The following is a 13,360-nucleotide window of genomic DNA, read 5'->3' on the forward strand; positions in this document are numbered from 1 at the left end:
ACAGAATAGGCTCTGAGTAGAAAGCCCAGGATATGCATGTTAACTTACTCAAAACACCCTTCACCAGGCAAGGACACTCCACCAGGGAAGTGGATTGAATCGTAGAACGGGTCACCCAGATACCCCAAGAGAGCCTGCATCGATACAGAAATAAAATGCCCTTCCACTATACACCCCTAGGTGTCAACTAACACCGCACATTGGAAACCATACAGGGTATCATCAAACTACATCCATACTCAATGGGGACTCCATCCTGGAAGAAATCTGTCCTGAACCCTCTCTTCTGGCCTTCAACAACCCCCCAACCTCTCCAAGCTCATCATCAGAAGCAAACTACGCGCCCCCCCCCCCCCCCCCCCCGGACCAGGACACACCAGCTTAAAGCAGCCCCAGACTCTGGCAGAACAACAGATGCAAAAACTGCAGCTGTATCACCACTGCTACAATAATGACATACCTGACAACACACTTTTCAAGATCTATGGGTCCTATCACAGCATGTGGTATATGGCAGCGGTTCTCAACCTTTCTAAACTACTGTACCCCTTGCAGGAGTCTGATATATCTTGCATACCCCCAAGTTTTACCTCACTTAAAAACTATTTGCTTACAAAATCAGACATAAAAATACAAAACTATTACTGAAAAATTGCTTACTTTCTCATTTTTACCATATAATAAAATAAATGAATTGGAATATAAATATTGTACTTACATTTCAAATGTATGGTATATAGAGCAATATAAACAAGCTATTGTATACAATTTTAGTTTGTACTGACTTCGCTAGTGCTTTTTATGTCGCTTGTTGTAAAATTTAGCAAATATCTAGATGAGTTGATGTACCCCCTGGAAGACCTCTGTGTAGTCCCAGAGGTACACGTACCCTGTTTGCGAACTGCTGGTATATGGTATATGAATTATCTGGGTTTTATCTCATCTAGTGCAGTAAATGCCCAAATAACTGTGTGGGTGAAACCAGTCAATCACTGTGCTCTCAAGTGAACTCTCACAGGAAAGTAAGACAAAAACACCCTGTCACCTGTGGATGAATACTTTTCACAAAGCAATCACTGTATATCTGACCTATCAGTTTTCATCTTTAAAGGAAACCTACACAATACTTTCAAAAGATGAGCATGGGAGCTTAAATTCATTACTCTGCTAGGCATTAAAAATCATGAATTGAACAGACACTGGATTTATGGCTTCTTATAATGATCCGTAACCCACTAACCCCCTCTTTTTTGTACTATGACTGCAGAGGTGTTAACATGCCACTCTACCTTGAATGTCCCTTACAATATGTGCTAACTTCTTATTCTGTACCTTGCATTTTGCTGTGACACTGGGAGTACCTTTCCCAGACTTGAAAAAGAGTTCTGTGTGTTTCGAAACATCATCTCTTTTGCCAACAGAAGTGGGTCCAATAAAATATATTACCGCACCCACTTTGTGTCTCTAATATCCTGGAACTGACATGGCTACAACTAAACTGCATACAACAAAGGAGGAAGTAGCAGAATTTATATTTATTACTTCATTCTGCAAGTCTGAAACAGTACAAGTATAAAGTTTACTTTTTATCCGAGAATTTGATAAATATGCCTATATATGTTCTTAATGTTGCATAACATCGGAAAATATTTAACCCCATGGCACCTGCAAACCACTTTTTTTGCTGTGTGGGGTGATCAATCAGCCATCAAGAGATCTACAAATTTACGCAGATGCTGACCAATTAATTTCTTGAGCTTTAATTTACAAAGCATAGCACAGCAGTTTTTGTTTTAATCTTTGAGAATGTACATGGGGTGGGGAAATAATATACGAGACATCAAAGCAGTGTTTCACTTCCTATGTTTAAACTAAATTAAACACACGAGTGGGAAATTTTTTTAACTGAGTCTGCAAAGTATATTTTTTAAAAATGCAATGCTAAAATTACTTCTAAAAGCTTCTTCTTAACTGACAGAATTCAGAGTTAAGGCTGGTTTGTCTTCAATTAACCCAATCATTTTAAGAGAGGGCATACAGTATGTCATCAATGTGTAGAACGACCTTCATTTACAAACCTTAATTTAAAATGAAGCTGCCACAGAATTTCCAGTCTGCTGCCCCAGACGGTCAAAGAAATTAGTTTGCAACAGAGTACGTGCGGCCCTGAATAGGGTCAGCTTCCCACTTATTGAATGGTAATGATGAACCTTCCATTGTCATCTTGTTTTCATCACTATGCATATATTTAAACATAATACAATTTCTGCAAGTGTCATATCAGTGAAAATATTTATTGCCAAATGCTTATTCAGTGGTGTTACTGATGAACAGGAATATAGAGGCCCGTGTTCATAAATGTAATGTCTTATTCTTTGTCTAATGTCTGTTGCCCTACAGGGTCAAGAGAAGTATGGATTATTAAACGTAACAAAAATTACAGAAAATGGGAAAAAAGTCCGGTAAGTCTACACTTAATTATATCTCCTTGATCATCATATTCTAGCTCTGTGTATTGCTATTTATCAAAGTAAATATGCAATAGCAGATATTAGGATTTTCATAGTAGAACTTTTAATCAGTTTTTGTAACCTCTTTATTCTGGATAGAATTTGTAACACTTCTGAGTGATTTTTGCCCCAGTTTCTCTTTGGAACAACATTTTCCCTACCCCAAAGCTAAACGTGTGATTCTGTCAGTAGACTAAAGATCCTAGACTTCTGACAAGACAGACTATGGCATGTCAGGACTCTGGATAAGATCCTGCTTTAGTTGAAAGTGCTCATTCATACTCCATTTGGGTGCGATATTGTGAGGCTATAGCAATTATTAATCAATCCACAGGTTCACCTACTCAGTTTTTGTGGTAATTATCCAAATTGTTCATTTCCAAATACCAATTAAACTGACTGGTAAGGAATATGATGATGAAAGGTATTAATCGTGTATGGCATTAGCAATTTAACTAGAACTTTCTTCTTTTTGTTTTCCCTTCAAATAAGTCTTCCTTTATAGAACTGAAGTGTGACTTTCATAACAAAGCAAATTTTAAATTTTAATCAACACTGTACTAATTCTTCTCCTGCATTCCAAGAGTAGTTGTATTCCCTGGAGGAGAGAGAAGCTTCAGTTGTTGCCTCTAGCTATCTTGTCTAGCACTGTACCCCATAGGAGAGGAGATGTTCTGGTCTGTATTCTTATTTCTTTTGTGGATACAAGTTTGATTACCACTTTCATCTTTCGTTTGCACTTTAAAAAAAAAACACTTTCAAAGAGACTGGTGTGAGGTGTATTTTGATGCTGTGCTATAACTGCACTATAGTTGAGGTTGCACTAGCGTTCAGTTTTAATAGGAGCTTTAACCATTTATTTTGTAAAAATCTCATTGAAATGGCAAAAAAACAAAACATGAACTTGGAACACTATTTGAATTTTTCATGGTTTGAAAAATGAATTCATACAAAAAGAATAAGAAGTTATATTATTACCACTTTTGGCAATTTTTTCCCAACAGGATTGTCTCATTTTCCTTTGTATCTCTTTTGCAAGAAATCTAGAGCACTCTGGGATCTTCTCCTTTGTCTATATTGTGGTGCCTCGTACTGATTCCTCAAGTATCGGTTTCACATTAGTAGTGTTAATCTAGAGAGCATTTTATAATTTTTTAGCCATAATGGAAAATGTGCACCAAGGCTAATTTAACAACAAATCATCATTGTGCAAACACTATCAGTGTGACTCCTTCACCAAATACCCTCTGAAGCCTAGAGGAAAGCTTCCTGAGGTGGGAAAGAGAAGACTAGGACTTCAAATCTCACCTTTTCTAAATGCTGTTTAAATTTCACTACCCTTATTGACAACAACCCTCAACCCCAACCTAGAACAGTTAATGAAGAGCTGCCAAACATTCACCCACCCTAATTTGTTCAATTAAATTAGAGAGTTTATACCAGGGGTAGGCAACCTATGGCACGCGTGCTGAAGGCGGCACGCAAGCTGATTTTCAGTGGCACTCACACTGCCCGGGTCCTGGCCACCGGTCCAGAGGGCTCTGCATTTTAATTTATTTTAAATGAAGCTTCTTAAACATTTTAAAAACCTTATTTACTTTACATACAACAATAGTTTAGTTATATAGTATAGACTTATAGAAAGAGACCTTCTAAAAATGTTAAAATTTATTACCAGCACGCGAAACCTTAAATTAGAGTGAATAAATGAAGACTCGGCACACCACTTCTGAAAGGTTGCCGACCCCTGGTTTATACAATGTCATTGCCAATACAAAACTTAGATCTCTGAAAAAAACCCAATCTTATCCACTGCGCTATGCTGACTTTCAAAGTGACTAACCCTATTTTGGCTTTTTTATCTCTAACCACTATAACACCAGACTCCTTTCCCAGAGGTAGAGAGAGAATCCATGATTCCGGATCATTAACCGTTTACTGCTGACTAGTAAACAGTTGTGTAACCCATTGGGAAAGTGTTAAGTCCTCCTCCAAAGGCAGGTCTATGGTGGCTTTAGCAGTTACTCCTGTAGCTCTAGTAGTAAGGGATCTGAAGGTCAAGAGGTTCATATCCTGCTGCTGATCTGTGAGAGGTTAGTATGATTATCTGTGACTTGCACAGTGAATAGACCACTTTAAAAGTAGGTACTTAAACTATGATCTGTAAATTATGATGTGAATCCTAAAATACACGTTTCAGTTATTTATCACATATTTTGCTTGTGTAACTCACTGGTCAGTGTGTTGTCACTTTTTGTGCCAAATCCACAGAGGATGCGAGTTTGTGACAGCTTGAGAGCCTGACTCTTTAGGATAAGTTGTAAAGGCTTTTAGCTGTGGAGGTCATTGATTTAATCCTTTGTGTTGGCCAACATGGTGGCCATCACTCTTGCAACTGTCCTCCACTGGCATATTTGAAATTTGAGAAGTATGCTTCATTCCATCAGGGAATGGGGAGAGCAATAAACAGATCTGCTGGTGTAATACAAGCACATGCACCCTAGTGCTGCAACTGCATCTGGCTGTATCCAAGTTCTAGAAGTCCATGAGAGGCCATGGAGTGTGTTGGGAAGTGACTCCTTTAGTAAAGTTCCCTCCGGCTGACAGGTTATGCTGTCACTGCTAAACAGAGGGCTGCTTTTGGTGTACTTAGTCTCAGTAACTTTTAAAATGGTGATAAAATGTTAGACACAAAGAATTTACTGAGGCACATCACAGTTTCTCACAATTTTCAGGAGGGTCAACACAGGAGGAGCTTTGGGAAGGTCAGTTTCTCCCTCTGATTTCCAGGCAGGTATAGCTCTTGTTCTCCCTGCCTCTGGTGCCATTTGCTGAGGTACATCAAAAATGCATTAAAAATATCTAGGAAATAAACAAAAACTACATTTTGTGACTGTGAAGATTGCGACAGTGTCCACCCAAAACCTTAAAGGCATGGAAATTTCTTGTGCATTCCTTTCCACTTCGTTATTGCCTACAACAGTCAGTAACTCACTCCAATACTCCTTAAGGCTTTCATTTCCACCTGCAACAGATACTCCAAAACAGTAGATACCCAACTTCATCAAACTTGCACTCTAAAACAAAACCTTAAGTGATTCAGCATGTGCTGATTTGTTGATATAATTGATGCGAAGGCATATGAGGTCAATTGGCTAAGGTTTTATGTTAGAGTGCTATTTTGAGGTTGGGGTATGTATTACTGTTGGATGAAACTGATCAGCTGTGAAATAGTTAAGTGTTGGAGTTGAGAGGAGTGAGGCAGTTCACATTACTTAGAGTGATAATTTATCCATGTGTGGCATCAATAAGATTGCAGTGTTCACATTCAGAGTATTCTCTTTTCAGATATAAGCGTTATAAACTAAACTTTTTTAAAAAATTAAAGCTGAAATGTTTCAGAAACCAGTTGGCCACCAAAGAATTATCAGTATGATATACCGCAGAGTACTGGCTCAATCTTACCTCTGGCCTCGGTGATGGTCTTCATCTTTAATTGCTATGACTTTTTGCTTAGTTCCACAGATGGCAACTTAAATTATAAATAGGAATAAAAATACAGGTTGTAGTATGGACAGTTTGATGTTATGAGACTACTTTTGGAATTCTACCTTTTTTTGTTTGTTTGTTTTAAATGTTGCATTAATGTAAAAATACTTTCTACTTAACTCAGGTCTACTTTTCCTTTAGTCTAATTTAAAATGTGGAATGTTGTGAATGTTAGTGTCTTGCTTAGACTCAGATGCAATATTACATTTTTTGTTCCAAAGAAGCCCTTGAAAATCATGCAGATAGGTTTAGTATAGCCATTTAGGTTTATGGACTTCTGCTTAAAAAGAAGCAGTATGGCCATCCTGTCTATTTTGCTAAGCAATTTATTATTATTTCATACTTAGGCAATAAGACTAGAAGACATGGCTACTTAAGATTTTTTGTGTTTTACCTCAAGGGAATAGGTGTTCAGAAATGGTAATGGACTTAAATTTTTCTGCATTGTAAATACACAACAAATATTCTTTCAATCCAAATAAAAATTAGTGTATTATATCAAATGTGGTACATTTACATCCTGTGTAGGTATGAGGTACCATGATCAGTCAGTCTCATGATTATGCAATGTTTTGACATAACCTATTTAATACCCTGCAGTTTGGGCATGCTAAATTAGCATCTTTGAGGTCATAATTATACACTGTGATTCTTCTAGTGAAACTGGTGGCTTTCATTACTAAATAGCTCTGTTTGGTTTAGACTTTGATGGCCAGTTTGGGGCTATTAACACATGTTCCCCATCACAAATATAATAGTAGCAATTAAAAGACTTACTAATGTCACTAATGAATATATATATAGTTAATTGTGCTAACACACCAGTCAGCATTCTAGCAATGATGGACAATGTGAGGTAGTTTAATTTTATCTGCAAACAAATATAAATGTCAGTATTTTAATTGCAGAAAGAACTGGATGTCTTCATGGGCAGTATTACAAGGTTCATCGTTATTGTTTACTAAAACCCAAGGAACTGGAACTAGTTGGGTAAGCACTTCAACCCATCTTTTTGCTTTATTTAAATGTGGATCAGATTAAGCACAATAAATTCTAGCAATTATCTGTAGAATCTATATAAAAAGGTACTTAATCATTCAAAAAATGACAAAACAAGGAAAAGGAGGGAGGGGGAAAATAGCTTAGTGTAGCAGTCAATTATGATGAATGATAAGAAGAAAACCAAATATACTCTTTTCTGTGTTCCAAAAAAATCTTGTGATACATTCTTATCAGCACTATTTTAGAAACTCGTAAAGGGTTTTCAATTGTCTTCAAGTTTGTCAGAATTGAATAAAAAGACAGCATGTTGCAGAAGAAGCTCCAGACCAAATATGTCCTTGATTTGTTTCTCACCAATGTGTTTCTGAATTGGGTCTGTTTTTTGTGTGTTTTTTGGTTCATGGATTAGTTAGTAGCTTGAACAGATTTTTCACACTTTGAGGTAAGTTTGAAATAAATACATAAAATTAAATAATAAAGGAAATGCTAAAGCTCAAATTATTACACTGGAAGAACTGAATCAGTGAGTATGTACTTCATAGATTATGCTCCCGATGTGTGTGAAGCAATCTAAGGGCTGGGGGAGAAGGCAGAACACTTACTGAGCTTTTGTCATGTTACAATCCATGCTTTATTGAATTTTGTTTTATGCTGAATGTTGAAAGAAATATTTTTTTCACATGCAGTATGTCCAATAGACAAAAGGCATTGCTTAAGGGTATCCTGAGACTGAAAGGTCTTCAAATTTATATCCACACCAAGTTGAATAACAGTTATTGTTTCAATGATTATGTATATATCCAGTTACATCACAGAAATGTCTTGCTATCCATTTTCTTTCCATATTAGATTTTGTACAAGATTACTGAAGTTCTTATATTAAATATATATGTAGTCCTATTTGAAAATTAATGAATGGTTAGATAAACAGATTGTAATTCTAGCAGCTGTATTTGACTGGCATGTGCTATTATTCTAGCATACTCTCTGGAACTTTTTTCTGCTTGATTCACCCTCTGCTGCTTCACACTGTATGAGCAGCAAATTGGTAATGACAATTTTTCTGAAGGACTGTTTTCATTTCAGAGATCAGAAATCTTGTCCTTTTTGCCATTCTATTGCTCTGTAGCAGTAGAGTGGATGGTTGCAGGAAGCACAATGAGAATAGGTAAGGACAGAGAAGCTACTAGGATGGACCAGGAGGTGATGATAGGAAGGAAAGAGGAAAAAATAGGGTGAGGAAGAACAAAATGAAGAGTAAAAGGAATGAGGCAATGTTAATCATATTGGGATATGATAGAGAGTGGACCTAGTGACCTAATGAGATGTTCACACAATATGAATGAATTGAAAGAACAGGAGGGAGTGAAAGCATGGTTGACGAAGCACAGAAAGTGAGCTTGAAACACTTAAAAGGATAAAGGAAACAAATGTTAAATGACTTGTGCATCTATAATCATTCTAATACTGGGTAGAAGACATATCTACAAGCATTTATATTTTAAAGGAAAAAATCAGGTACATATAAATACTTAAATGCTTTTCTGTGCAGTGCATGTGATTTTTACATAAATTTAATAACATGGCATATTGAAGAAATATTGGAGAATCTGGAAAGGTGAGCATGGGAGTGGGAAATGCTTGGATTAGTGAGTGATTAGATTTTACAAGAATACAGATTTTAGTTTTTCTCCCTTTCATTGCTGACTGGAATCTAATTAGCTTAATTTCACCAATCCACTTTATAGAATAGCATATTCACTACAGATGATCATGAGAACTCTGATATTCAGTCTCTGTCATGTATAAAGATGATCCTCCCCTTTAAAGCACATTGCTGTTATTGGTACCCTCTAATCATTTTTATAGGTTTCTGAAGCTAAAAGTATAACGCACACTGTAATCTTCCAAATCAATTCAGAGAATCTCCGGCTGGAGGTTGGACGGAGAGGGCCAGGTCTCTGAGTTGGCACCAAGCAGTCTCTCTCTCTTGGGTGCCTGGCTGGATGGTTCTTGCTCGCATGCTCAGGATCTAACTGATCATATGTGGCATCAGGAAGGAATTTTCCCTTGGGTCAGATTGGCAGTGACCTTGGGGTTTTTTGGCCTTCCTCTGCAGCATTTGGGTCACTTACCAGGATTATCTAGGTATATCTCACTTAATTATTTCCCTACCATCTCATGGGCTTCACACACTGGTGCATCTATTCTCTGCTTGTGGGACATATCTAATCTCCTGTGGGCTGTAATACTTTGGTCTAATTTCGATTGTTGGGATTAGTGTGATGGCCTGTAAGATACAGGAGGTCAGACCCGATGATATAGTGTCCTGTCTGGTCTTAAACTCTGTGACACAGTTTGTTAAAGTTTGGGAACCACCGCTCTAATTTAAATACAAGTATATATCTTGTCCACGATATGGTAAAAGATTTTCTATTTAGTACCTTAAGGAATGCAGAGTTGGAAATGAGAAAAATATTTACAGTGTGATCAGTGTAAACTAGCCTTTAAATTATCAAGGGGGAGTGTCTGTTTTCAAAGACTGTATATCTCTGTTATACATCTTATGCACTTTTCTGCTCTCCCTGTACAATGAAAAAATGAATACAATATTTTAAAAACTACTCATCAGTCATTTGTAAACTCTTACCCTTCAGAAATAACCCATAAGAATATTTAAACGCATGTTGTACAATCATGTTTAAGATTCACTTGAATCCTATTTAAGACCCAAGATTAGTGTCCCCATCATCTGGTTGAAAAGATTTGTTTAGTGGTTGATGTTTGCTTTTTCTCTTGTGCATTGCTTTATGACTTCATCATTTTTCTTCCTTTTTCTCACCAAGTCATTTTGCCAGTGGGGCTTAATTCCTGAGCTCCTGCTCTCGCTGTTTTCTTCTTGGAAAAATGCTCTCAGTGGTCGGCCTGCTGTCACCTATGTAAACTGTGATCCTGTTTCAGCTATCACTGTATGTGTTCCTGTTACATGCCTCTTGCCACCATACTACTTTATTCACTATCAGTATCTTAAAATAAATTTGAAAGACACATCATTTTACCAAGAATTGCTAACTGAGTTGAAGTAATTTTCATGCCATTTTATGTAACGCTTCATGTTTTCTTTGTATCATCTGTGGGGGTTTTTTGTGGTGTGTGTGTGTGTGTGTGTGTTTTGGAAATGCGTTAATTTTTACCTTATACAACCTTAACAGGTATATTCCAATAATCCTGTAATCACCCTAATGGAACTAAATACAAAAATAATCCACTTCATTGGTATTGGAGTTCTAATCCACATTGTACCAGTCACTGGAACCACTAGTATCTTGACTAATGGAGAGCATGATATAGTATATTAATAGCTTTTAGGGCCTGTCTCTAATTCTTTCTAACAATGCAACTAATTTAGGATGTTTGGAAGATATTTATATGCATTTGATTGAATGGTCTGTTTGAAATCTGTCAATTTTAGCTATAAATGAAATACATAATGATCTCATGACTGCATACTTGTCACGTTATGTGTCATGGGACATATAATGCAGCTGAAATAAGAGGAAAATGTCAAGGATGTCTTACTGCACAGCATGCAGAAAACGGATGCAAAACACCATACCAGTTTACATACAATAAGACAGCCTTCTTTGGTATACTGTGGATACAATATAGAAATGCTGTATTCTCAGAAAAGAATCAAATATTTGTAGGTTAAAATGTTACTGTTGAGCTAGCAAGTTTGTAAGGGATGGTAATTGGCTCATTTGAGCTATCTTCAGTTCTGCAAAATTCAGTTAAAAAAAAAAGGTTAAAGCTTTTAAATCTTTAAAATGCAAAACTTCAAAATCTACTTTCAGTATAAACAACGAGGAGTCCTTGTGGCACTTTAGAGACTAACAAATTTATTTGGGCATAAGCTTTGGTGGGCATACTTTCATTATGTTTTGATGATGATGGACAGAAATGTTGCCCCCTCCCCCCCCCCCCAAAAAAGTGATGCCATAGTTGTGCAATAACCTTTTAGTGCCTTTAAAGGAAAGGGAAAGAGGCTGTTAACTTTAAATGTTGTCAGGCTACTTGAGATTTGGTATGGTTGACAACATCTCACTTGTGGCAATCACTTTTGATTGATCTCTTTGGTGGGGTTTGCAATAGGACAATATAAATGCATCTGTGCATGTTTAATTAGCAAAATAATAAGAGAAATTAAACTAATGTAAACTCCTTTCCATTGTCAATCAAAATGTGCTGCTGAATGCATGAAATGTTAGGTCCAGATTGCTCATAAGTATTTACCATCTGTTGTTCCTGAATACATGAGTGACTATGTGGTTTGGATTTTTGTACATTCTTTCAGAATCTGAACTGATTCTTGAAGAAATTTAGACTTTTAGTTGCAGAATGAGAGCCTGATTCTTAACTGCTTGGTACCAAAAGTTTTGCACTATCCACTGCCAACTAATGTAAGCTCAGTGCAGGCAGGAACCAGCTTTTTGTTCTGTTTGTAACACTTAGCACAATGGAGCCCTAGTCCATGATAGGGGCTCTTAGGCACTATGGTAATACAAATAAGACAAAATTAATAAATATTCTGGGAAAATCTGAGTTGTGTGATTTACTAAAATACAACAAACTGCTTTGAAATGTTCAGCTGTCAACCTATACTAAAAGTCTACATTATCTGAGATCTCTTAAATATGTTTATATTATTAAAACTATCTACTATACCATAATTTACCAGTATTGTGCAACTGTGTATGTAAAAGAATTAAAGAATAAAATTACAAGGCACTATCTCTAATTGGAACATAAAATCTTTCTGGAGGATTGGGTCTGTCTAATTTAAAGACAAATTCTTACTGAAAAACTTTTCTTCTATCCTTTTGTTGGGAAAATAAAGAAAACAGTAAAATCCCTCCTCCTTTCATTTAAATGATTAAAAAAAAATAATAGTCAAAAAAGTTCAGCGTGTGTTAGGAAATGAATGATTCAGAGAGAGAATTTTCATTTCATATATTACCAGACTAAGTTGATAGTTTGAATTGGCCTAGGTGGTTGTCAGGTATCCTGTATTTGTGTGTGCTTGTACAGCAGCTATCTCAATGAGCCTGATCCTGAGCAAGGCCTCTGGCTACTGCTGCAAAACTATTTTTAAATGTTTTTTCTTATCATTGGATGGCTGCTTAGAGGCGCATATGAAATGAGGTAGTGTTTTTATTTTAAGTGGTCATTCTGTTTGGCATATAGCTGTTGTCCCCACAGTGTTTGAATAATTTCCCATAAACTAAGATTGTAAAGCCACAAATAATAATTAGTTACCCAACTGCTATTTGCCTTTGAAAAGCTCCTGCTCTGTTCATGGTGAACAGTATCCATGGTACAGAACCATTGGCACTAACAAACATCATTGCTGACAGTCTCAGCAGAGAGGACACAAATTAAATGGGAATGGAAACTGAACCATTGTCATCCTAAAGGTGGTTCCTCCTGAATAGAGCTGAGGCATATTAGTAGATTCACTGTGGAGAAGCTTGCATTGAACTCTCCATGGGTTCCTGGTCTGTGGCTAATGTGAGGATTTTTTTCTCCAGAGCAGTCAATCAGCACTCCACACAAACATTCAAATCACCTTTTTAGAAAGACAAAACGTTTAGGTCATTAGTCTGGAGCCAGGAGTCTCTCAGTGATGGTATGGCACTGAGTTTCTATGCCATCTGCACTTCACTTCTAATTTTCCCTTTTTTGGCTAATTAAAATTTTGATTATTAATTTTTTGGCCCAAAATTACCTTTTGTGTTTTGTGAAGACCACAGGTTCAGACCCTTTAAAAGGGAAATAAAAGCTGAGTGATAAGGGGTGAAACTCTAGTGAAAGTTCAGCTTTCCATTTAAGACTTATTACATTACACATGTACCACAGTAAAACCTAATCAGTGTGTTTTTAATTTTTATTTTATTGTTTCATAAAACCCAATGCAACACTCCTTGTTTAACAAGGAAACTAGTGGTTGTGCTGATATCAGGAAAAGAGTGAAAAAAGAAAAAGTTTGAATGGTTTTTCCCATTTGCGTGAAGGACACTTGTGGGTTGTACTTCTCAATCTTTCACAATTTATGTTGGTTATTCAGTGTTTGATTATTAGATTAGACAGTGAAATTGCTTTCTGTTTCTGTGAACTTGCACAGTGCAGCAGTGTTTGTGTTGCAAATACTACAGGGAAATGTTTTAAGTAAAATTTTAATTGTAAAATCAATTGGGTTTTATGAAACATTCCTTAAAAACCAACATTCCGTCAGTACACCA

General features: G+C 36.5%; 1 protein-coding gene across 33 annotated transcripts in view; it reads left to right on the forward strand.

Moving 5' to 3' along the window:
• ARHGAP12 (Rho GTPase activating protein 12) overlaps positions 1-13,360 on the forward strand; it is a 151,597-nt gene that overhangs the window by 118,920 nt on the left and 19,317 nt on the right. For 19 of the 33 annotated variants that reach the window (XM_065582862.1, XM_065582867.1, XM_065582873.1 and 16 more), the window contains 2 exons: positions 2,401-2,462; positions 6,968-7,049. In XM_065582862.1, coding sequence (XP_065438934.1) covers positions 2,401-2,462; positions 6,968-7,049 — 144 coding nt within the window. Of the gene's footprint in view, positions 1-2,400; positions 2,463-6,967; positions 7,050-9,907; positions 10,031-13,360 lie in introns of all 33 variants that reach the window. The other 14 variants (XM_065582855.1, XM_065582860.1, XM_065582869.1 and 11 more) reach the window with 1 other exon arrangement.

This window comes from Chrysemys picta, chromosome 2 (assembly GCF_011386835.1).
Source record: "Chrysemys picta bellii isolate R12L10 chromosome 2, ASM1138683v2, whole genome shotgun sequence".
Classification (NCBI taxonomy): Eukaryota; Metazoa; Chordata; order Testudines; family Emydidae; genus Chrysemys; species Chrysemys picta.